This window comes from Myotis nattereri, assembly GCF_964212035.1.
Source record: "Myotis nattereri genome assembly, chromosome: 3".
In the NCBI taxonomy this organism is placed as follows: domain Eukaryota; kingdom Metazoa; phylum Chordata; class Mammalia; order Chiroptera; family Vespertilionidae; genus Myotis; species Myotis nattereri.
The window spans coordinates 60,583,584-60,606,970 of record NC_138077.1 but is presented as its reverse complement, the minus strand read 5'-3'; the positions used below and the strand labels follow the sequence as shown (position 1 = coordinate 60,606,970).

At 43.9% G+C, this 23,387-nt stretch overlaps 1 protein-coding gene across 1 annotated transcript; it reads left to right on the top strand.

Annotated features, from left to right (window-relative positions):
* Window positions 1-2,637: 2,637 nt before the first annotated feature.
* POGLUT1 (protein O-glucosyltransferase 1) lies at window positions 2,638-23,387 on the top strand. Its single transcript, XM_081086899.1, has 11 exons — window positions 2,638-2,759; window positions 3,507-3,597; window positions 5,385-5,528; window positions 6,789-6,924; window positions 10,248-10,369; window positions 15,494-15,553; window positions 16,915-17,014; window positions 18,553-18,611; window positions 19,889-20,056; window positions 20,753-20,809; window positions 21,245-23,387. Exons 1-11 carry the CDS (start codon window positions 2,675-2,677, stop codon window positions 21,399-21,401), a joined length of 1,179 nt encoding a protein of 392 aa, XP_080943025.1. The 5' UTR covers window positions 2,638-2,674; the 3' UTR covers window positions 21,402-23,387.

Here is a 23,387-nt window from a genome sequence, read left to right as displayed (position 1 = left end):
TCTTTCTTTTTTTTTTTTAACCTGGAATATACCTCTCTTACCCCTTTCTCCAGATGTCCAGTTCATGTTGATCTTTCCCTCCACTGAAACCAGGAACATTTACTTATTGCCTAGAATTGTAAGTTACTAGTATCTCTGGGAATCCTATTTGTCTTCCCACTAGTTCTAAACCCCTTGAGGGCACAGATCTCATCTTGGTCTTCCATGTATTTCCACAGAGCCTAAAGCTGTCACTGTTAGGATGAACTACCCCTAATCTCTCCTGTTTGGACATGTTTTCTGAAATATATATTGTTATAAGCTGTTCCCATAGGTCTGAGCAGACGACAGATGCCTGCAGAGGCAGGATGAGAAGAATTTCTTTCCACCTGATCGACCTGGGCACTCTCCTCCCTTGACCATTGTGGACCTCCCCTCCAACTGACCGACTCTCACACCCACATCCTGACCCTATATTGGATACTTCTACCCTATATAAGAGAACCTAACCACCCCGTTGGGTCTGACACCAACACTGGTCTCAGCCTGCTGTGAAAGAATGTGGTAACATTTCTTAAACTCTCACAGCATCTCTCGGCCTGGCTCCTTTTGGTGTGGACCTAACAGTCACTATGCACACTTTAGACAATGGTTAAAACTTGTAGTTTTATGGTCACTATATATACACCTAAACAGCTATACTGTCTGGTATAATGTTACCCACTGATATTTTTCCTTGTCTTATCACTTCCTATTACAAGGAGACCTATGCTATACTATTTGCAAGCCCTTAGGGTCTAACAGTGCTATACACTATAGTATGGGATATATATCCTATCTAATAATAGACAAACATGGTAATTGATCGTACCTTCGCTACACCTCCCATTGGCTAATCAGCATGATATGCAAATTAACCGCCAACAAAGATGGCAGCTAATTTGCATACTGCAGGCAGGACAGGGCAGTGCCATCCCACCTGCCCCACCGCCATCCGGGCCTGCTATTTGCCACCTGGGGCGGTGGGGCAGGACAGCACCATCCCACCTGCCCTGCCGCCATCCAGGCCTGCTATCTGCGACCCAGGGTGGCAGGTGTCCCATGTGCAACCTGACCTGGGGCGGCCAGGTGGGGCAGCAGCGATCGGCGGGCCTGCCCGGGGCATCCCGTGTGTGACCCAACCCAGGGCGGTGGGGCGGGACAGCGTGGCTCCTCTGTCACCCCAGCTTCCTCGGGGGCCTAAACCTTTAGTCGGACATCCCCCGAGGGCTCCCTGGCTGCCAGAAGGATGTTTGACTGCAAGCTTAGGCCTGATCCCCGGGGGAGTGGGCCTAAGTCGACAGGTGGACATCCTCCAAGGGGTCCTGGACTGCAAATCGTCACAGGCCGGGCTGAGGGACCCCCGCCCCAAGTGCACAAATTTTTGTGCACCGGGCCTCTAATATATATATATATATTCCCCCTCCCACCTTCTAAGTTTTTCTAGCTGGGCTAATAATCAAATTAACAGAAACAGATTAACAGGAGAAAATAAAATTTTAATACATGTGCATAGGGAACTCACATAAGCATGAAAATTCCAAAGATAGTGAGGCAACGTTGGACATATCTATCATGAGAAAAGGGGGGTGGTGATGGGGGAATCTTAGATTTCAGAAGTGAGAATGGGCTATTTACCAGTAGTTGAGGAAGAGTGGAATACACACGACAGGCAAATTCTTACAAGATAACTCAAGAAACATCGGGGCACAGTAGGTACCTAGCTAATAGGGCCCTGCCTGAAGCCCTGCATTTACCACCCTTAATTCAAACTAAGCTAAGGCGAACATTAGGATCCCCTTCCTGGAGCAGGCCTTTCTATCGGAATCGCCTATGCAGACAAAGGTTCTTTCTGAGTCTCTTGTTTCTTAAGAAACAACTTAAAATCAATATCCCAAAAGGCAAACTCTTGGTCCCCTTGGAGAGCGAACCGGATAGCTTGGCTCTAAACCAGTGGTTCTCAACCTTGGCTGCGCATTAGAATCACCTGGGAATCTTTTTTTTTTTTTTTTTTAAATATATTTTATTGATTTTTTACAGAGAGGAAGGGAGAGAGATAGAGAGTTAGAAACATCGATGAGAGAGGAGCATCGATCAGCTGCCTCCTGCACATCTCCTACTGGGGATGTGCCCGCAACCAAGGTACATGCCCTTGACCGGAATCGAACCTGGGACCCTTCAGTCCGCAGGCTGACGCTCTATCCACTGAGCCAAACCGGTTTTGGCTGGGAATCTTTTTAAAATCCTGGTTTCTGGGCCTCATCCTCCGGAAATTCTGTTTCTTTGTTATGGGGTGGGGCCACAACATTAGTAACAAAGAAACAGAATTTCCGGAGGATGAGGCCCAGAAATCAGGATTTTAAAAAGATTCCCAGGTGATTCTAATGCGCAGCCAAGGTTGAGAACCACTGCTCTAAACCGAGGCGCAGGACCACCCGGCCCGCAGAACAGCGCGTGCACGGAGCGCTGGGAAGAAGCCCTGGCTTCCAGGCGAGCCGTCCCGGGAAACCGCCTGCGGGCTGGGACCTGGGGGCGGGGAGGCGGGGGCCACCCGCCATCTCTGTGCGGGGCGCCCGTGCACGTGGTGCGGCTCCCATGTTTGTGCGGGGCGGCGCTTCCGCGGGTGGCACCGCGGGATTCCGCAGCGGCTCCGGCGATGGAACCGTGCGCGCGCTGCCCGCGGGGGCTGTGGCTGCTGGTGCTGCTCCTGTCCCCGGTGCAGGGCCGCCAGAAGGAGTCAGGTGGGCCCGGGCGGGCGGGCGGGCAGAGCGGAGCCCGAACTGGCTCGGTGCAGAGGCGCTCTCCTGCCTCTTTGCTCCGCTGTGGCCGCGATGCCTGCGGAGCTGGCCGCCGGGCACAGGGGCGGCAGGATGTGCGGGTGGGGAGGGAGGGGGCTTGGGGCGGAGAGTGGGAGTCTGCCGCTGCCCCTCCTGCCCCGGGTCCCGGAGAGTGAGCGGTTCTCCGGGATTCCGAGTGACAGTGGGGAGGAGAGGGAACCCCTCTGGTCATCCACAGCAGGCATCGCCCGCGCTTGGCAGCTCTGCACCCCGCTAGAACACACTGGGGGTAAACCCCGTGCACGGGGTGGCTGTGTGGTGTGTGTTTTCTCAGACCATTGCCAGAAGAGATGAAGGGAGGGTTAATGCCTGTGGCTTTTAATTGATCCTCTTTGTAGGACTCGGTTTTGTTAGTGAACGGGGGGAATCGGTGTAACTCACCAGTGCAGCACTGTATATCCGTAGCCTTCTGGGCGTCAGGCATTAAGCTGGGGAAGTTTCCAGTTTCTTGGATACCTGTCGGCCGAGTGCAGGAGCAGACTTGCTGGAGAGTTACAGCAGGAATCCTTCCTAGGTTTGCGTTTCCACCAGTGGGGTGGGAAGCCGGGTGTCTAGAACTTTCGGCCATCTATTGGTTCTGCCTGTCTGCCACTAGCAAGTAAGAATGTTCGGGGGTATTTTATTAACTTTCATTCATTTCCCTTTTTGAAGGTTCAAAATGGAAAGTATTTATTGACCAAATTAACAGGTCTTTGGAGAATTATGAACCATGTTCAAGTCAAAACTGCAGCTGCTACCATGGGTGAGTCAGTTCTTTGATTTATTTGTTTTTGAGAATTTAGTTCTTGTCACAAGCAAGTCCCCTAAGATCGCTAAGAGGCCTTGGTTGCAGTGGTCAGAGAGCCAAGCATATTTGTGAAAGCAGATGGGGTTCCTGAGGTGGTTTCCTATTTCTAGGGAATAAAAATGCCCTGGGATGGGAGAGGCCCAGGTGGTCCCAGCCTTCTCCCCGCCCCCCCTCCCTCCTTGTGGGGGTCAGTATCTTTGCTTGTTTGTTTTTCCCACTGGACTGAAAGCTTCTTCAGGTCATTCACCGTTGTATCCCTGGTGTGGCTCTCAGCAAGTACTCAATAAATATTGTTGAAGGAATGAATGTATTTATGAATGAATCTAATTATACCTTTCCTGTTGATTATTTTTAAAGTATGCAAATTAGGGCTGGAATGTGGAAGAAAGAGTACTCCGAAAGCAATAATCACTTCTAGTCTCAGAACTCCCACTCATTATCCCCATGGCCAGCCACTTAACTTCTCTGGGTCTCAGCTTCTGCATCAGCTGAATATCAGAGTCCTTTAGCTACTTATTATGTTACTAGAGGCCCGGTGAACAAAAATTTGTGCACTCGGGGAGGGGGTCCCTCAGCCCGGCCTGTGCCCTCTCGCAGTCTGGGACCCCTTGGGGGATGTTTACCTGCTGGCTTAGGCCCGCTCCCCAGGGGATTGGGCCTAAGCTGGCAATCAGACATCCCTCTGGCAGCTTGGGAGCCCTCGGGGGATGTCCACTTGCCAGCGGGGAGCAGGCCTGCGCTGCAGTCGGACATCCTTAGCGCTGCTGAGGAGGTGGGAGAGGCTCCTACCACCACCGCTGTGCTGGCAGCTGTCAGCCTGGCTTGTGGCTGAGCAGAGCTCCCCCATGTGGGAGTGCACTGACCACCAGGGGGCAGCTCCTGCATTGAGCATCTGCTCCCCTGGTGGTCAGTGTGTGTCATAGTGACCAGTCATTCCCAGTCATTCTGCTGTTAGGGTCAATTTGCATATTATCCTTTTATTATATAGTATTCCACAGCTCCTCAAAAAATTCACCTACTGTTTATGATACTTATTAAAAGCTTACTATGTATTGAACTTTATACAAGGATCCAAAATAGTGTAATTTGCCCGGCCAGTGTTGCTCGGTGGTTGAGCATCACCCCATGAACCAAGAGTTCCCGGTTCGATTCAAGTCAGGGTACATGCCAGGGTTGCAGGCTCAGTCCCCAGTAGGGTGTCTGCAGGAGTCAGCCCATCAGTGTTTCCATCTCTCTATCTCTCTCCCTAAAAAAAAAAAAAAAAAATCAGTAAAAAAACACAAATGTAATTTTTTGTTATTGCCGTTAGGCTGCTATGGTTTAGAGTGGGGTGGGTAGGAGCCAGACAGACCAGAACAAGGGAGTCAGACAGTGTCAGAATGCAAGGCATAAGCTATACCTTCTGTGGGATTCAGAGGAGGGGACGTCAGTGGGCTGCAGTGACTGGAGCACGCGGATGTGGCTGGTGAAGGGAAGGTGGAATATGCATCAGGCAAGGGAGGGGCAATGCAGATGGAGGAGGAAGAAGAGAAATTTACTTGCTTTTTCCGTTTGGTGACTTTGATGTTGGTGATGTTTTAGATTCCCTAAGGTGTTTCTAGGGGAAAGGGTACTCGTTCCTGCCCTCTATTCTTTCCTTCAGCTTACTGTGTTCTTTAATACTAACCCTAAACCCAAGGAAGTAGGCAGAACGGTGCCACCACCTTGGCCTGCTTTCCTTGACCATTCCCATTCTTTCCTAGTGTCATAGAAGAGGATCTGACTCCTTTCCGAGGAGGTATCTCAAGGAAGATGATGGCGGAGGTAGTCAGGCGGAAGCTGGGAACCCACTATCAGATCATTAAGAACAGATTATACCGAGAAAATGACTGCATGTTTCCCTCAAGGTAAGAGTTATAAGGCAAATATATCTTCTGACCTTATTACATAGGGGCTTACTTGATTCTGTCCTTATGGGAAGCCCATTAAAGGGACCCCCCAGGTCAATTCCTCCTCCCATGACAAGCTCTTCTTGCCTGGGAATTTTTCTTGCCAACTCCTATCCTCTCTTCTCCTACATCAAAGCCTGTCTTCTCTCTTTGTGAGGCTTGGGCATGTGTCACTGGCTATACTGGCCTTTGCTCTGTCCCTTCTCTTCTTTCTCTGGATGTTGTAGCTGCAGGACACAGGCTGATGAGACCTAGCAGGAGTGAGCTGTGCTGAAGGTGGAGGCAAAGCATGGATTTTCAAAGGCCAACTATTGTTCTAGATCAGCCGTGGGCAAACTATGGCCCGTGGGCCTGATCCGCCCGTTTGAAATGAATAAAACTAAAAAAAAAAAAAGACCGTACCCTTTTATGTAATGATATTTACTTTGAATTTATATTAGTTCACACAAACACTCCATCCATGCTTTTGTTCCAGCCCTCCGGTCCAGTTTAAGAACCCATTGTGGCCCTTGAGTCAAAAAGTTTGCCCACCCCTGTTCTAGATACCAAGTATGCGAAGTATCATGGTAGAAAGTCACGAGGAGTAGCTGGAGCTACAAATAATGAATCAGTGGGATGAGAGTTGGGGGTGAGCAGGGGGGTCATGGACTGATGATACAACTAATGATATACCTCCCTTTTAGGAGTCTCCTATATACTAGTAAATAAAAATTCCAGCCCCAGCGAGTGTGCTCAGTTGGTTGAGCATCATCCCATGCACCAAGAGGTCACCTGTTCAAGTCCTGGTCAGTGCACATGCCAGGGTTGCAGGCTCAATCCCCAGTAGGGGGCATGCAGGAGACTAAAAACATTTTTTTAAAGTGCGCCTGGGGCCTTAGCCAGTTTGGCTCAGCGGATAGAGCATCAGCCTGCGGACCAAATGGTCCCGGGTTCGATTCCGGTCAAGGGCACGTACCTTGGTTGCATGCTCCTCCCAGCCTGGGCCCTGGTCAGGGCTCGTGCAGGAGGCAACCAATTGATGTGTTTCTCTCACATTGATGTTTCTCTTTCTGTCTTTCCCTCTCTCTTCCATTATCCCTAAAACTCAATGGAAAAAGAAAAAAAAGAATGTCATGCTAATAAACTATATTTAAAAAATAAAATAAAGTGTCCCTGGGACACTGCCTTGTCCTAGAGCAGGCACTGCTCTGGTGAATCTATGGTATTTCTGTTTGACAGATGCAGTGGTGTGGAACACTTTATTTTGGAAGTTATCGGGCGCCTTCCTGACATGGAGATGGTGATCAATGTACGAGATTATCCTCAGGTTCCTAAATGGATGGAGCCTGCCATTCCAGTCTTCTCCTTCAGCAAGGTGAGCATAGGAAGAACCATATGAGGGGATGATGCAGGGTGAGCCTCTAGGACAGGGGCGGGGGAACCGTTTTTCTGCCAAGGGCCATTTGGATATTTGTTTATTATTTATATATATATTTCAGAGAGGGAGAGGGAGAGAGAGATCAAAATATCAATGATGAGAGAGAATCATTGATTGGCTGCCTCCTGCACACCCACCACTGGGGATCAAGACCGAAACCTGGCCATGTGCCCTGACTGGAAATTGAACCATGATTCATAGGTCGATGCTCAGCCACTGAGCCACGCTGGCTGGGCCATTTGGATATCCATAACATCATTCACAGGCCATACAAAATTCTCAACTTAAAAATTAGCCTGCAATATTTGGTCAAACATTTAATTAATTCACCCCTAATGCCTTGGCAGGGCCAGACCAAATGATTTCGAGAGCTTTATATTGCCTGTGAGCCAGATGTTCCCCACCCTGCTCTAGGATATGAGCAGGAGATGGTTGTCCTATGACAGAGTCTAAGGGGTCATGGTGAGGATGGGGCCTGAGATCCAGAACTGAGTCTGTGTCCCTGTTAGTAGTTGAGCAATGAGACTGAGGAGATAGGGTTGAAGATCTGTAAGTAATGTGAGATTGCTTAAGTGTCTATAGAGCTAGTGATAGAGGGCAGGGAAGGAGAGGCCTGAAGAACCTAGTGGACATTGGAGGTGGGGTTCAGAGATGAGAGAGAGAGAGAGAGAGAGAGAGAGAGAGAGACCCGAGAAAGCTTCTGGGCTTGGAATTAGAGAGCACATTTAACCAGTTAACTGCCTGGCGTCCAAAACGGAAACGATCCCCACACACCATGATATTTTGAATGTAATTAAAAAAACCAGTTTGCAATGAGTATTATAAAAATAAATATATTACTCACAATTTGGGTGTTCTGGAATATTTTCAGCTGAAAATTCACACAAAAAAAATGATTTTAAAGTCGGTCAGGGCTGCCACTTGGGGAAAACATTTTTTTATAGACGTGTGTGGCGTGTGGGGAAGGTCTGCCGCTTGCATCGACAGGCGCCTATGGCATACAATGGGTTAAAAAAATATTTGTTGAGCTCCTATAATATGTACATCAGCCACAGTATTTGGTAGCATCTGGCTTATGTGTCACTGTTTCCCAGGGGCCCAGCATGGCTAACAGTGAAACCGAATGTGTTAGATCACTCCACACAATTTGTGTCCAAGCAGCACATTGAGGGGCTAGGCCTGGGATATCCAAGAGGGATTTGCGAGAGGGTGGCATTTGGGTCTAGTTATGGAAGGATAGGATACTAGGACACATCTGTGGGCTTGTGGAACTTGGGACAGTTAATGTCTTGCCAGAGCTCAGGTTCTTGTAAATGGTGTATCGGCAGCGATGGGCCTTGGATCCCTAGAGACTGAGTTTGAATGCATGTGAGGGCAGGGGTGGGGGAACTAAAAGGGAGTGGGTGGAAGATTCTATGGGGAAGAGTAGGTTTAGGAAAACCCTATGGACTTTGCGAAAAGGAACATCATCTCTGATTTGGTTTTCCCAAAGCAAAGGGACTTTTTACCCCCACCTTTTCTTTATCACAGTTTACTTTCCTTCCAGACTTGTTTATTTCCTGTATTGCAAGTGGTCTGAGGCACATTTGTGCGCATTTCCCATGATTTAGCCTCATTTCTCAAAAGTGCTTGGTCCCACTGTTTGTCATGAACGCCTTCCAGACGAACAAACAGAGGCTCCCATATAAGTTAGTGAGGACTTTGTTATTTACCTGTTGTTTCTGAGGATAATAAAGTATGACCATCAGTATACTAACTTCCTTTTCATCTTTACCTCCCTCCTTTTTTTTTTTTTTTTTTAATCAGTGACTTCTACTTTCCAAGTTAGGGATTTTTTTTTCTTTTAAATCCTCATCCAAGGGTATTTTTGTCATTGATTTTTAGAGAGAGTGGAAGGGAGGGGGAGAAACAAAGAGAGAGAAACATGGATGTGAGAGAGACACATTGATTGGTTGCCTCTGGCACGGGGATCGAGCCTGCAACCCAGGTATGTGCCCTTGACTGGAATCGAACCCAGGACCCTTCAGTCTGTGGTTGGACATTCTGTCCAGTGAGCCAAACCAGCTAAGGCCAAAGGAGGCATTTTAGACTGTCAACTTTATAGTAATTGTGCATCTTCTATTGAGCAGCTATGGCTGCTCAAATACATTTTTAAGTATTTGAGAGAATGCAAACAGCATATTGCATGTGTGATTTCAATGGAAGAAACAGTAGAGTTAGAGGTTTATCAGTGGCCAAAATGTTTTTCTTTTTAGAGAAGGGGCTGGGGAGAGAGAAAGAGAAACATCGATTTGTTGTTCCATTTATTTATGCATTCATTGGTTGCTTGCATGTGCCCTGACTGGGGATTGAACCCACAACTTAGCATACCCGGATAATGCTCTAACTAACAAGGGTGAGTGGCTAGAGTTTTAACAGAAATAACCATAAAAAGGAAACAAATGGTTTCAAACTTTTTTCAAAAGATGTGAGATAACACCTCTTACCCCATTCTGCCCATCAGCACTTCTAACCCTGATAGATGAGTAACCAAGATTTTATTGACCAGCCAATGTGAGTTCAGCAGTGCCAGTCTTGAGTAGCACTGACACTTACTGAGTACCCAGTATGTGTCAGATGCTGTTCTAAACTTTGTACATGTATAACTCATTTAATATTCAAAACAAGCCTATTATATAGATAGTATTATTGATATTATTTCTCCCATTATAAAGATAAGGAAACTGGGCGTAGAAGAAAGATTAAGTAACTTGTCTAGAGCCTTGAAAAGAGGTGGAGTCAGCATTCAGATTCAGATGATCTGTCTCAAAAGCCCACATTCTAAACCACTGCACTGTATTTCCTAATTCTTGCTCTCAAAAGACCCATCTAGGAAATAACCAAGAACTGGTGAGTCAGTATACACTCCAAGTGTCATAGCAGCTAAAAGATGAGAGAGCTATGTAATCATTCAGGATTGTGTATATTATTTCCTTAAACTAAAAACCCTGACAGTGGAGGTCCTCTAGAAAAACGGAACTTTGGGGAACTGGGAAAGTTGGCCTTCAGTGCAGTTTCAAATCCATGAATTTTAACTCGTGGTCATTTTTGTCCTTTAATGACTGGAGTCTAGACTTCGCAGACTAGGGCAGCTTTACCTTTGACAATGTGGCACTAGGGCTTGCAAGGCCTTTGTCCAGATCCTGTGGCATGAATGCAGTTGGCTGCTTTTCCCTCTGTTGTGCAACTGATTTTGAATGACCTTTCTGTTTCTATTGAAGACATCAGAGTACCATGATATCATGTATCCTGCTTGGACCTTTTGGGAAGGGGGACCCGCTGTTTGGCCAATTTATCCTACGGGTCTTGGACGGTGGGACCTCTTCAGAGAAGATCTGGTAAGGTAGGTCCTTTAGGGAGGTTATGTTTTTCCCTCTTTATGGGTCTTCTTGAAATAAACAGTAGTGTATAAACCATTACCTTAAAATGACTAACTCTTAAGTTAAAAATAAAAGACAAAAAACTGTTTATAGCAAAAGCAATTTAACCTGTGTATAAATTATCTATGTATCCATAGAAAAAGAACAGAAGAACCTGCTCTAAACTATCAGCAGTGCCTCTGTGGTAGATTGTAGAAGCCTTTTCTTCTTTAAGCATTTCTAGGCTTTTAAGATTCTCTAAGAGTGAATTACTTTTATAATGAGGGGGAAAAATGAATGAGCATGTTGTGAGGGAGGATAGAACATTACTTAGAGGAACAGAAATGCACTTTATAATTTAGAACTAAGTCTGTTAGGTGGGGATGGAGTGGGCATCAATGTCCCATAGGAATCTCTAAGACAAGCTTCCTTCAGATCCTCTCTATATATGATTGAGATATGCCTTGTCCTGTTGGTTCCATCCCATCCCGCCTTCATTTCAGAATTAATTTTTTAAAATATATTTTTATTGATTTCATAGAAAAAAGGAGAGTGAGAGAGATAGAAACATCAGTGATGAGAGAGAATCATCAATCAGCTACCTACTGCATACCTCCTATGGGGGATCGAACCCAAAACCTGGGCGTGTGCTCTGACCTAGAATCGAACTGTGACCTCTTGATTCATAGGTCGACGCTCAACCACTGAGCCACACTGGCTGGGCTTATTATGTCTTTTGATGGACATTTAAGCCATATATATATAATATATGCATAATTTTTTTATATGCATAATTTTTAATAGTTTTTTTAAATCCTTACTTGAGGATATTTTTCCATTGATTTTTAAAGAGAGTGGGAGAAACAGAAAGAAACATCAATGTGAGAGAGACACATCAATTGGTTGCTTCCCGCACATGCCCCAACCAGGGCCAGGGATCGAGCCTGCAACCAAGGTACGTGCCCTTGACCAGAATCAAGCTCAGGACACTTCAGTCCACGGGCCAACACCCTACCTACTGAACAAAACCTGTTAGGGCACATAATTTGGTTTTTATGGGCTATTTCAGAGTATGACCCTTTACCCTTTAATATTTTAGTTGCATATTTCCTAAAAGCAAGGGTGTTCTCTTTTATGACCACACTGTAATCACCAAATTCAGGAAACAGTATTGTTGCAACACTTTTAGTCTCAGTAATGCCCTATATAGTGCTTCCCCGCTCCAGTACAGGATACAGGCCAAGATCATGTATTGCATGCAGTTGTTATGTCTCTCCAGTCTCCTTTGATCTGGAACAGCTTTTTAGTCTGTTTTTCTCTTTCATGACACTGACATTTTGAAGAATGCAGAACACTCTTCAATTTGGTTTTGTCTGTTTCCTCATGATCAGATTCAGTTTATGCATTGCTGGTCCGAATACTGTATTTACTTACCACGTAAGTCATTTTTCATCCATCCACCCCTCATTAGTGATGTTGATCTGGATCACCTTGTCAAGGTGTTATCTGTTTCCTTCATTGTATAGTTACTATTTCTCCCCTTGTAAGTTACTAAGCAATTTATAGCGAGATAGAATATGTCTTAAAATCTAATCTTAGATGAATTTTTTCTTTTGATACCTTCCCCTTATATTCTTCAACTGAATTTATTTATGACTAGAGGCTCAGCACACAAAATTTGTGTGCAGGTAGGGTCCCTAGGCCTGGCCTGCGATCAGGGCCATCTTCCTCCCCTGCCACCCACCCGGTTACTGGTTCGCCATCTGGCAATCGGAGCCTGATGGCTGGGAAAAGGGAATAAGAAGTCAGCCGTTTCCGCCCACTCGCCAGCCCTGCCCCCACCATGGATTGCCCTCTGTGTGTGGGGCGACTGGTGGGACGGGGTCCTAGGCCTGGCGCCACCCGCATCCCCCGCCACCCATCCCTGGTTCCCCGTTCGCCATCAGGCGATCGGAGCCTGCCGGCCAGGGAAAGGGACCAAGAGGTGGTCAGTGTGCCTCATAGTGACTGGTCGAGCATTCGTCTGCTGTTAGGGTGAATTTGCATATTGCCCTTTTATAATATAGGATAGAAGCCCAGTGCACAGGTGGGGGCCAGCCAGCCTGCCCGGATGGGGGCCCCAGATCGGGGTAGGGGTCCCTGTTGGGGGGCAGGGCCAGCCAGGGCGAGGGGCCAGGGGCGGTTTGCAGGCAGTTCTACACCCCCGATTGGGGTGGGGGTTCCCGCTGGGGGGTGGGGCCGGCCGGGGCTAGGGGCTGCAGTCGTTCTGGTCTCTGGACATTCTGGTTGTTCTGCCATTCTGGTCGCTGGGCTTTTCTTTTTCTTTTTTTCTTTTTTTTAATATATTTTATTGACCTTTTACAGAGAGAAAGGGAGAGGGATAGAGAGTTAGAAACATCGATGAGAGAGAAACATCAATCAGTTGCCTCTTGCACACTCCCTACTGGGTATGTGCCCGCAACCCAGGTACATGCCCTTGGCCAGAATCGAACCTGGGACCCTTGAGTCCGCAGGCCGATGCTCTATCCACTGAGCCAAATCAATTAGGGCTGGGCTTTTATTATATAGGATTATAAAATTGCCATTTTATTTCTTAGATCCTTCCATTTAGAATCTCTAGCTATGTGATTTTTTTACCTTGAAACTTAAATAGTCTGCTTGTTTATCCAACTGTATTGGCCTGCCATTTTTCTATTTTTATAATTTTGGGTGAGTTTGTCCCTATTGACTTATTTTTCATTCTATAGGAGAATTCATTGTCCCTGTAGATTTAAAGATTTCACTCCCTACTGTCAGAGGTGGGGGGAGAGGGTAATCAAAGAGGGCTGGGACCCCCCCAGACTGTGGTGGCCACTGTTATCACTTACCTGGAAAAGAAGTTCTAAGATAGGTCTTTTGAGAAATTGGTAGGTGGGTAGGAAGAATGAGGGGGAGGGGAAATAGAGATGATGCATCGTTCAAGTCTGTGTATATTAAACACAAATTTCCCAGGCACCAAGGAAATGTATACTAAAAATTTGAATATAAATGAATACAGTTTTTTGTTGGATAGTTTGGCAAAATATATCAAAATTTAAAGTCTATATATCCTTTGACCCTGCCATTTCACTTCTAGAATTTATCCTGATGGGTTCATTTGACAAGTGTGCAAAGATATATGTATGAGGATACTCACTACAGTGTTATTTCTTAAAGCAAAAAGTTGGAAACTACCTAAAAGTCCACTCATAAGAAACAAATTATGACATACCGTGCGTGAGTGAAAATAAAATTAGTATAGGGCTTAAGGACAAGGACTCTGGGTTCAACTCCTGGCTCTTCTTAGCTATGGGACTTGTGGGCAAATTACTTAACCTCATAAGAGCCTCAAGTGTAAAGTAAGAAAAATGAAACCCACCTCATAAGGTTGTGAGGATAACTTAATAAAGGTATAAATCACTTAGAACAGTGTCCGGAACATAGTAAGTGCTATATAGGTGTTGGCTGTTATTATCTATAATATTTGTCCTTATAAGAATGTTACCCGACATCATGTATGGTATGATCTGTTATATAGAACCAGGTTTCTCAGTCTTGGGACTATTGACATTTGGGGCCAGATCATTCTTCGTTGTAGGGTGCTGTCCTGTATAATATAGGATGTTTAGCAATATCCTTTGGCTTTTGCCCACTAGTGGCTAGTAGCAATCCCCCAGGAGTGACAATCAAAAATGTCTATAGATATGGCCAAATGTCCCCTGAGGGAGAGGGTCAAATTGCCCTCTAGTTAGATCCCTGATAGGAGAGATGATTGGAAGGAAATTTTTCATTGAAACATTAAATTGTTAAAAGTGTTTATTTGTGAGTAGGGGAATTTGACGATGCTTTCTCTGCTTTTATTTGATGATTTTCCATTAGAATTTTATATAATGAGTACATATCATTTTTCCCGCTGAAAAATCCACAAAACAAAAAACCAAGTGCTGTAGTGTTTGTATTTTGGTGGAATGGAATATGGGGCAGAGAATGAGAAAGTGCTGGTTTTGGGCTGGAGAACTGGGAAAAGGTGAACCAGCAGGAAAGGGCTGGAGATATGCCAGGAAACATGGAGCAGTGCTCTCAGCAGAGAGAAATGAGTAATGTAACACTATGTGTCTGAAAAGTATCTGTACCAAAAAAGTTTGTAAGCTAAGTCTCATTTCACCAATATAGACCAGCAAGCCCTCTTTAACTCCAGTTGAGCCCTCTCCTCCATTTTCAGAGGAAGACATTGAAAAACTTCTGTGCAGGGTTCCTACGAAGAAAGTTAAGAATGCTATGTCTGTGAGCTAGTAGGTTCAGCAAGGAATGCTGGTCAGGATAATGTGTGTTCCGAGAACTGAGTTTCAGGGACTTCATGTTTGTGGAGCACTTAGTACAGTTTCGAGAATGCCAGGGTGCTTTGCAAAATCAGACGAAATCTAACAACATCTCCTGTGTCTTCAAAACATGATTTGTTTTCTTGCCCTTAATTCAGTTTCTGATATTTTCTGCAGTCCTATCTGTATGTTAATTTATCAACAGCACTCTACTTAAAGTAGGGAAGAAATCCTCTGAATTAAATAGCCCTAAACACGTCATTCAGTGTTTGGGAACTTTTCTTTGAACGTTGTCAACTTAGTAATGGAGCAGTAGATTTGTAGATATTACGAGCTAACACCTCCAGAGGAATGAAGTAATACCAAAAAGGAGCAGCATGCCATTTAGAGATTTTTCTTTTTCTTCTTCTTTTTTTTAAAATATATTTCTTTATTGATTTCAGAGAGGAAGGAAGAGGGAGAGAGAGATAGAAACATCAACGATGAGAGAGAACCATCGATTGGCTGCCTCCCGCACGCCCCCCCACTGGGGACTGAGCCCACAACCCAGGCATGTGCCCTTGGCCAGAATCGAACCCGGGACCCTTCAGTCCGCAGGCCGACGCTCTATCCACTGAGCCTAACTGGCCAGGGTGAGATTTTTCTTTTGAATAGCCTGGCTCAGACTTAATTTAAAAATGTAAAGCTCTGAACGTATCCTCAGAAATGGTTAGAACACATCCTTATAAAGTTAAGAAGAAAACACAGAAACTAATCAAAATCTATTTTCAGGTCAGCAGCACAGTGGCCATGGAAAAAGAAAAACTCCACAGCATATTTCCGAGGATCGAGGTGATTATATTTTTGGACATTTTACAAAGATATTCTTACAGTTAATGTGTAAAATGTAAGTAATTTTGAGGACGTAGCAAACTCTATCTCACAAAGAAGACTAAGACATAAACATAGAATCACAGAATTTTAGACTAGATAAGAACTCAAATTATTTGCCCAAAGCACTCTTCATTGAACTGAAATTTGAAGTTCACCCAGTAATTCAACAGATATTTGCAGAGTGCCACGAGTGATGGGCATTGAGTATATAACGTTGAACGGAAAGATGAGCTGTCTTCTTGCCTGAGCGATGACAGTTTCCTAGGAGTAGCTACGACCTTGCCCAGTCACTCTGCCGGTTAATACCATCCGTGGACCTCCTGACTGCTTTTTTCATCAGACCATGTGGCTGCCACTTAGTGGTTGAGAGCACAGACCGAAACTGTAAACACGGAGAGGACGAGGGAAAGGGAAAGGTTGGGGAAGGACCCCTTCCGTGTCCAGCTCCGTATCCCCAGTGTCAAGGTCAGCATCTGCCACGTAGACACATAATGAATGTGTGTTGAGCAGATGAATACAGACGAGACTGTGAAGAGAGAGTTTTGTCATTTTCTCAGTGAGTCCTCATCAGAGATCCCACCCTCTATTTACTGTGAGCAGTGGACTTCAAGTGCAGATGAGCTTCAGCCACTGCTTACTGTTCCTTATCAACTTCTCTGATGCTCAAGTCTTGAGATCACAGATTCTTAACGTGGGATCCATGTGCGGACTTCAAAGGTTTTAGGACTTTCTTGAAATTACAGGAGGGGCATATGTGCATTTTTTCTAGAGAGGAGAGTCCATAGTTCTTATCACATTCTCAGGGGGTCCATGGCATGTCCCCCAATGTCAAGACCACTTAGCAAGGACTTTTTCTCCATATAATCTTAGGGTTTTAAGCCTTTTTGTTTTCTTTTTCATTTAAATACTATATAGACTTTACAGAGCACACGCAACGAAGGTCATGCAGCTATTTTGGTGAGTGGTGATTACATAGTCACACAGCTATGGGTACTATTGATTATAGAGGCTACATGAACCCTCCTAAAAGGGAAATCATTCCCTGGGATATGGCTGTAGTGACCAGAACATCATAATCTTAAAAACTAGGTGCAAGCAAAGAAGGACCAAATTCTTTCTCATCCCTGAAGGGTAAAGTGGGGACAGCCCAGGACCACCTAGAGGCTGCAGTATCCAATATCCCCCTCCTCTGCTATGAAAGTGACCAGTGAGTTGTCCACCTGAGTTGCATTGGGTCCAATGACTGCTTACCTTCCAGAGATGGGGAACAGTATTATGGTGTGGAACACATAGTTTTATGTCATGTGTTTCTTTTATAGGACAAGTCCAGAACGAGATCCTCTCATTCTTCTATCTCGGAAAAATCCAAAACTTGTTGATGCAGAGTACACCAAAAACCAGGCCTGGAAGTCTATGAAAGTAATCACCAATCATCTGAATAGAAACTAAAGCAGCGAACATTCTCACTCAAAGAACATTGCCACCTGGGTAGAATTTCAGATTAGGTTCCCTGTCCGTCATGGGAAGAATGTAGAGGAAGTTCCATGAACTAGTATTAGCACACATGTAAATTACTCTTTTTCAAACTCACATTGCTTTCCTGGCCCATGTTCTGAGTAGCATTTTATGCTATTTTGAAGGTTTAAACCAGAGGTCACAAACTTTTTATGTAAAGGGCCAGATGGTAAATTTTTTAGGCTTTGTGGATCGTGAGCACGAGAGCAGCCATAAACAACGTGTAAATGTATGAGCGTGGCTGTGTGCTGATAAAGCTTTATCGCACTGCAGTTTGAATTTTATGTAATTTTTATGTGTCAAAATATTCTCCTTTGGATTTTTTGCAAACATTTGAAAGGTAAAAATATTCTTAGTTTATGGGTTGTATACAAAAAACAAATAATAAACTGGATTTGGCTTATGGACTGTAGTCTGCCAACCCCTGTTTTAAAGCAGTGGTTTTTAACCCTGACTATACAGACCAGCCAGAGAGCTTAAAAATGACTCAAATAAATAAGAATCTCATCTTGATTTGTTTAAAACTCTCCAACTATTCTAAGGTAAAGCCAGCAATGATTGGCTTTGGTTTGGAGCCCATCTCTGTCCTATTAACTCTATGACTTCTTGCCTTATTCAAAGGACTTTAAGCCTGAAATGTACTCATCTGAAACTTTCACATGATATGAGAAAAAATTTTAAACTTCTTGTGTGAAAAACTCAGTATATCTTTAAGCTGGGTATATTTATTATAGGATAGTTTTAATCAAATGGGTGCAAATGAAGTTTAAGAAGCTTTGTGTAAAAATAAAAAAATAGGGAAAAAAATGTATCCATTCAGCAGAGCAGCTACTGTCGGAGGCTGCAGAAGCAAACAGGCTTTGTTCCCCTCATCAACAAGGTTGCCATCTGCTCAGGTGGCTGGAACATGTGTAGATGGGGGGTCTCAGCTGCAGAGGCCCCAGGGGCCACAGGAGTCAGCGCTAAAGGTCCAGTCATTGTTCTCAAGGGGGATCGGTGCCCAGTTTATCACATCTTCTTTCTCTTTACAAGAAAAGCCAAAAATCTGGATATTTGTAAGGACTATCCTACTACCTATAAGTGTTAGCAGTGGTTTGAGTATTTACTTCAAAACTTGGCATGGCCAACAAAATTTGTGGGTGGTTTACACCTCTAAGCCCAACAACTACCACTTGTGACCTCCTGCATGCCGAGATTACATAGAGTGAAATTTTGCTGTAGGCCATGACCGCTACAATTTAGGACATGTGACCCTGAGCCAATCTAGCTTCTCAGAGCTTCGGCTTCTTCATCTATCAAATGGGGTGATAATGCTTCCAGAGTATGTTTATTATGAGACTTAAGTGAGATCATGTTCTTGAAATGTTTACCTTGCTGGCTGCACAGTGGTCTTCAATAAATGCTACCATTGCTAATATTAATGACTTCCTTTTCACTTAAAGGATACCTTGGGGAAGCCAGCTGCTAAGGATGTCCATCTCGTGGATCACTGCAAATACAAGTAAGACTTCCTGAACTCCTGACTCTCGGTTTCCCTTTTGCTTTTGGAAGAGCTGCACTTTGGGGGAGAATTGTAATACCAGGGCCCAGCTGGGATTTATGAAAGTCACAATAATTCATTTAACTCTTATTTACTGAGAACATGCTGTGCACAAGGCTCTGGCCTAAGTTCTGTGGGAAACCGTGTCGATAAGAAATATGGTCCCTGCTTCCATAAGGCCTGTGTGCTAATCAGGGTAATGGTGTTCTCTCTCCCCACACCCCACCCAGTCAACAGCTGAAGTTAGATGACGTATTTATCAGGTTAATAACACAGTTTAAGGGTCAACATGAATAAAGCATATATAACTAAAATATTTAAATGCCAGGACTAGGAATTAGAAGAACAGGTAAAACCAGATCAGGAACGGGATGCTGGGGGGATCCAGAGAGATGAATGCTGATTGCAGCGCACAGTGGGAACTATAGGGAGGAGCAACGCTGGTTGGAGACAGAGGTGCATGCGTGAGACATGTTGAAAAGAAAATGTTTTTTCTAAGATAGTTTTAAAATATATATATATATATATATATTTATGGATTTCAGAGAAGAAGGAAGATGGGGAGAGGGAGAGAAACATCCATGATGAGAGAGAATCATGGATCGGCTGCCTCCTGCAAGTCCCCCACTGGGGATCGTGCCCACAACCTGGGCATGTGCCCTTGACCGGAATTGAACCTGGGACCATTCAGTTTGCAGGCCGACGCTCTATCCACTGAGCCAAACTGGCTAGGGCTAAGGTAGATTTTTTTACAGGAGGCATTTCTTTGAAGGTTGATTAGGCATGCCTGGTTGTCCTCTCCAGACTTCAGAAGAAGAGGGAACTGGGATGCTTTTGACCAGATGGGATACCCTATGGGGGAAACGAGGCTAGGGGTGGGCAAGATGAGTTAGAGATATGAGGCCTAGCTAGCTTACAGGCAAGTATGAGGTATCATTTCCATCTGAGCCTTTGTATCCTTTCTACTCAGCACCCAGCTCCTGGCCCTATCTAGCTCTGCCTGGAGAAAGTATCCCCCTTCCCTCTCATCCTGACATTTATAAGAACAACCTGTAGCCCCTGGAAAAGCAAGGAGTTTATGGAAACTCCATAGGGACATGCTGATGTGTCCTTGAAAAATCAAAATGGAAGGAGAAGGAAGAGGGGTCATAGAAGGGGAGAAGGGATTAAGAAAATAAAAAGGTCCTTTGTGGCAGCAAGTATGTAGTACCGAATGTATTCTGCTCTTTCTTTCTCAGGTATCTGTTTAATTTTCGAGGTGTAGCTGCAAGTTTCCGGTTCAAGCACCTCTTCCTGTGTGGTTCACTGGTTTTCCACGTTGGTGATGAGTGGCTGGAATTCTTCTATCCACAGCTGAAGCCGTGGGTTCACTATATCCCAGTCAAAACAGACCTCTCCAATGTCCAGTAAGCTACTCTCTCCCAAGCAGAGATTCCAGTCCCTCCCGTAATCTGCCTCTAAGTCCCCAGCCACTTAAGGCATTTACTCCTGATGACTTTTTTCATTAAGAGCTTTTTCTTTCTTATTCGGTTCACACAGATATTATTGAACTTCTATCCAACTAGGCTATCAGTAGGATTTCATTTGAAAAAGTGCTCTAGTGCTGGTTCAAAATGTTAACATTCAGACAGTAGGCAGTGAAAAAACTCTAATCTTTCAAAGACTGGAGATAGGGATGTTGGATATTATTATATTGTCTAAGAAACTTTCTGATAGCATGAGAAATTGCCCCCCAGTGAAGCTGAGAAAAATTTCCTCTCATGATGGGAGGAGCTAGCAAGAGGGAAGGAGAGGGGCCCAAAACATAAGGGGCGAGAGCAGGAGACAGGAGGGAAGTGTCTTCTTCACTATGGATTTTTGATGTGTGTTATTGAACGTTTCTCTATTTTCTCAAATATGACCCAAAACTAGAACACATTGCCTTTAGCGTGTGGGGGGACTTCTGTTGTTATTTTGTTCCTGTGGGAACCCTGATATCTTCCCTTTAAAAAAAAAATCTACCATCCACATACCTAGAGATTAACTGTAATCTATGGTATTTCTGATTTAGTGCTGATAAGCTTGTTCTATATTTCAGAGTCTAATAATCCTTTCCATTTTAGGGAACTGTTGCATTTTGTAAAAGCAAATGATGACATAGCTCAAGAAATCGCTGAAAGGTAAGTTCTGTTCATTTTTCCTTTTCCACTTTATCATCCCTATTTTGCCCTAGCAAAGTTGTATTAATAGTGTTACCATGGTGATAACTGGATTGCATCTTTATTATACAGAGATAATCCAAATTAAAGCGACTCTGGGGAGAAAAACACACATTCACAAATGTCCCAAGCCCATATTTTATAGAAGTAGATTGAAATTATTGAGATAACTGAGTACTCAATGTTTATATGTTTGTTTTTAAGAAAAAAATTTAAGTTCTATTGCTAAGTGCACATGTGTGGATATGATGGCTAGAGGGTTAGTTCTGAGGATCAAAAGAGTTAAATCATATAAAGTACTCTGAACAGTGCTTGGCACAAGGTAAGCACTCAATTATAAGCTATTAGTACTATTAAATGCTGTGCTTTAAAAGTTCTTGTTAATTTTGTCTCTAGAGGAAGCCATTTTATTATGAACCACTTGAGGATGGATGACATCACCTGTTACTGGGAGAACCTGTTGACTGAATACTCTAAATTCCTGTCCTATAATGTAACAAGAAGAAAAGGCTATGATCAGATTATTCCCAAAATTTTGAAAACTGAACTCTAATAGCCATCATCGGATCAAGTCCTCTCTAGGGCAGCAGATCTGAGATATCCTGTGGTGGGGAGCTTACCATGAATGTAGCACCTATACCTTGAATACTGTTACCAAGACAAATATCTTGTTTTCCTTGTCATGCTGCACCCAGAGCAAGTCTCGAGAAAGATCCAAAACATGTATAACACAGATATGAAGCAGCTCAACGCTTTGGCTGAACAAGGACCAGAAATCATGATATATGGGTTTTGTACCCGATTCTACCTTTCATTTTCTTAGGACCAATCACAGCTTGTGCCTCAGGTCATCCACATATATATGTACATCACTGTGAACCTGACTGTGTCCATGGGATGATGTTCTTTGTGCCACAGTTTGGAGCAGAAACTCAGTCATTTGGAACTAGTACAACTCATCGCCACAATTCTGCAGTTATTCTAGGCTTGAACTTTGATGCTATATTTTAATGTAGGAAGCTCAGTCTATAGGGTTTGTGAAAGGCACTTGGGGATTATTTTTTGAAAGGTCTAAGAAAGCAGTAGTTGTGCCATGCACTGACACAGGAGTCCCCTTCTGTAAAAGCATTAACTCTTTGGTACTCAGGAGGTTTCTATAATGCCATATAGAAAGGGACCAGTTGCATGAGTAATTGCAATTGGAGCTCAAGTTCCTTTTGTGCCTTCATACCCTTCTTTTTATGGTCTCTAAAAAAAATACATAAACCTCTTAATCAAGTTAAGAAGGAGTCCTCACTCTTTGAAGGAACTGTGCATAGGACAGCAACTCTTCACTCTTTGCACATCCCTAATATTTTTCCTCCTTCAACTGGCAGCAGTCCACACTCTCACTGTTGCAGGACCTGCTTTTCCCCTTTTTTACTATTAAATACTAGTTTAATCTCTCAGGATGCTCTTGCTAACAGTCAAAAATGAAGAAAAATTGTTAGATTGAAACTCATATAGTCTGATGACTTAGAATCATCCTTGTCCCTTAAGCCCAACATTTCTGCAGAGAAATCAGTTCTTTCCCTCTGACTCCTAAGAACAGATTGGTATTAATTGGTTTCAAAATTAGTAAATGTGAGATTCAGTCATATAAAATCAGGATTTTATTCTCTTTGTGAGAAATGGCCTTTTAAACTTCCTTCCACAAAAATTTAAGCATAAAGACCTTCTTAGAGGAGTTAAATATCACTGGTAAGACCATTGCGTGGAATAAGCCAGACATTTAAAGTTGAACTTTTTTAGCATAAAAAATTAATGGGGATGTGTCCTTAGGTGCTATAAGTGTAGTGATAAGAGCTCCAGATTTATGAGTTATATATATTATGGTTTTGCCTTGTCCGTATGAGGTCCTAATAGATGTCATTATTTCGTATTTTCCTTTTCTCTCACTAAACTAGGAACAAAATTTTCTGTCCTTTGGATTAGGAGCTGAAAGTACATTTTTCTGGGAGTGTTTCCCTTTTGCTACAAGTTCTAGCTCAAGCATCACCTTTTCTCTGAAGCCTTTCTTTCATTCCTCTAGGCAGTTAGAGACAATATTTTGCTCATGCCTGTATTATATGACATCACATTGTACTGTAGTTATTTGACTGCTGTTCTGCGAGCTTCTTGATGGGTGGGAATCACGTTTTACTCATCTTGATGTCTCCATTATCCAGTACAGTGAGCGCCTCACACAGAGTAGACCCTGAAGTATTTTTGGAACAGTGACTCAGTGAACGGGTGTATGGATGGAGACAGTTGGCTTAACTAGATCCTATTCACAGATTGCCTGGCCATTGGCTCCAATGCGGGACTGTGTGAGACTTAACAGTTGGAACAATGCAAATTACCATCTGCCCTTTGCAAAGTCAATCAGGGCATCTTTGTATTTAAATACAGCAAATGTTACTCGGTTTTTATACTTACCTGTTTACCTCAGTGTAGATGGTATGAGGATGGTGTGTAACAATATGTAAAATGTATGTTTTTGAAAATAATTTTTATCCCT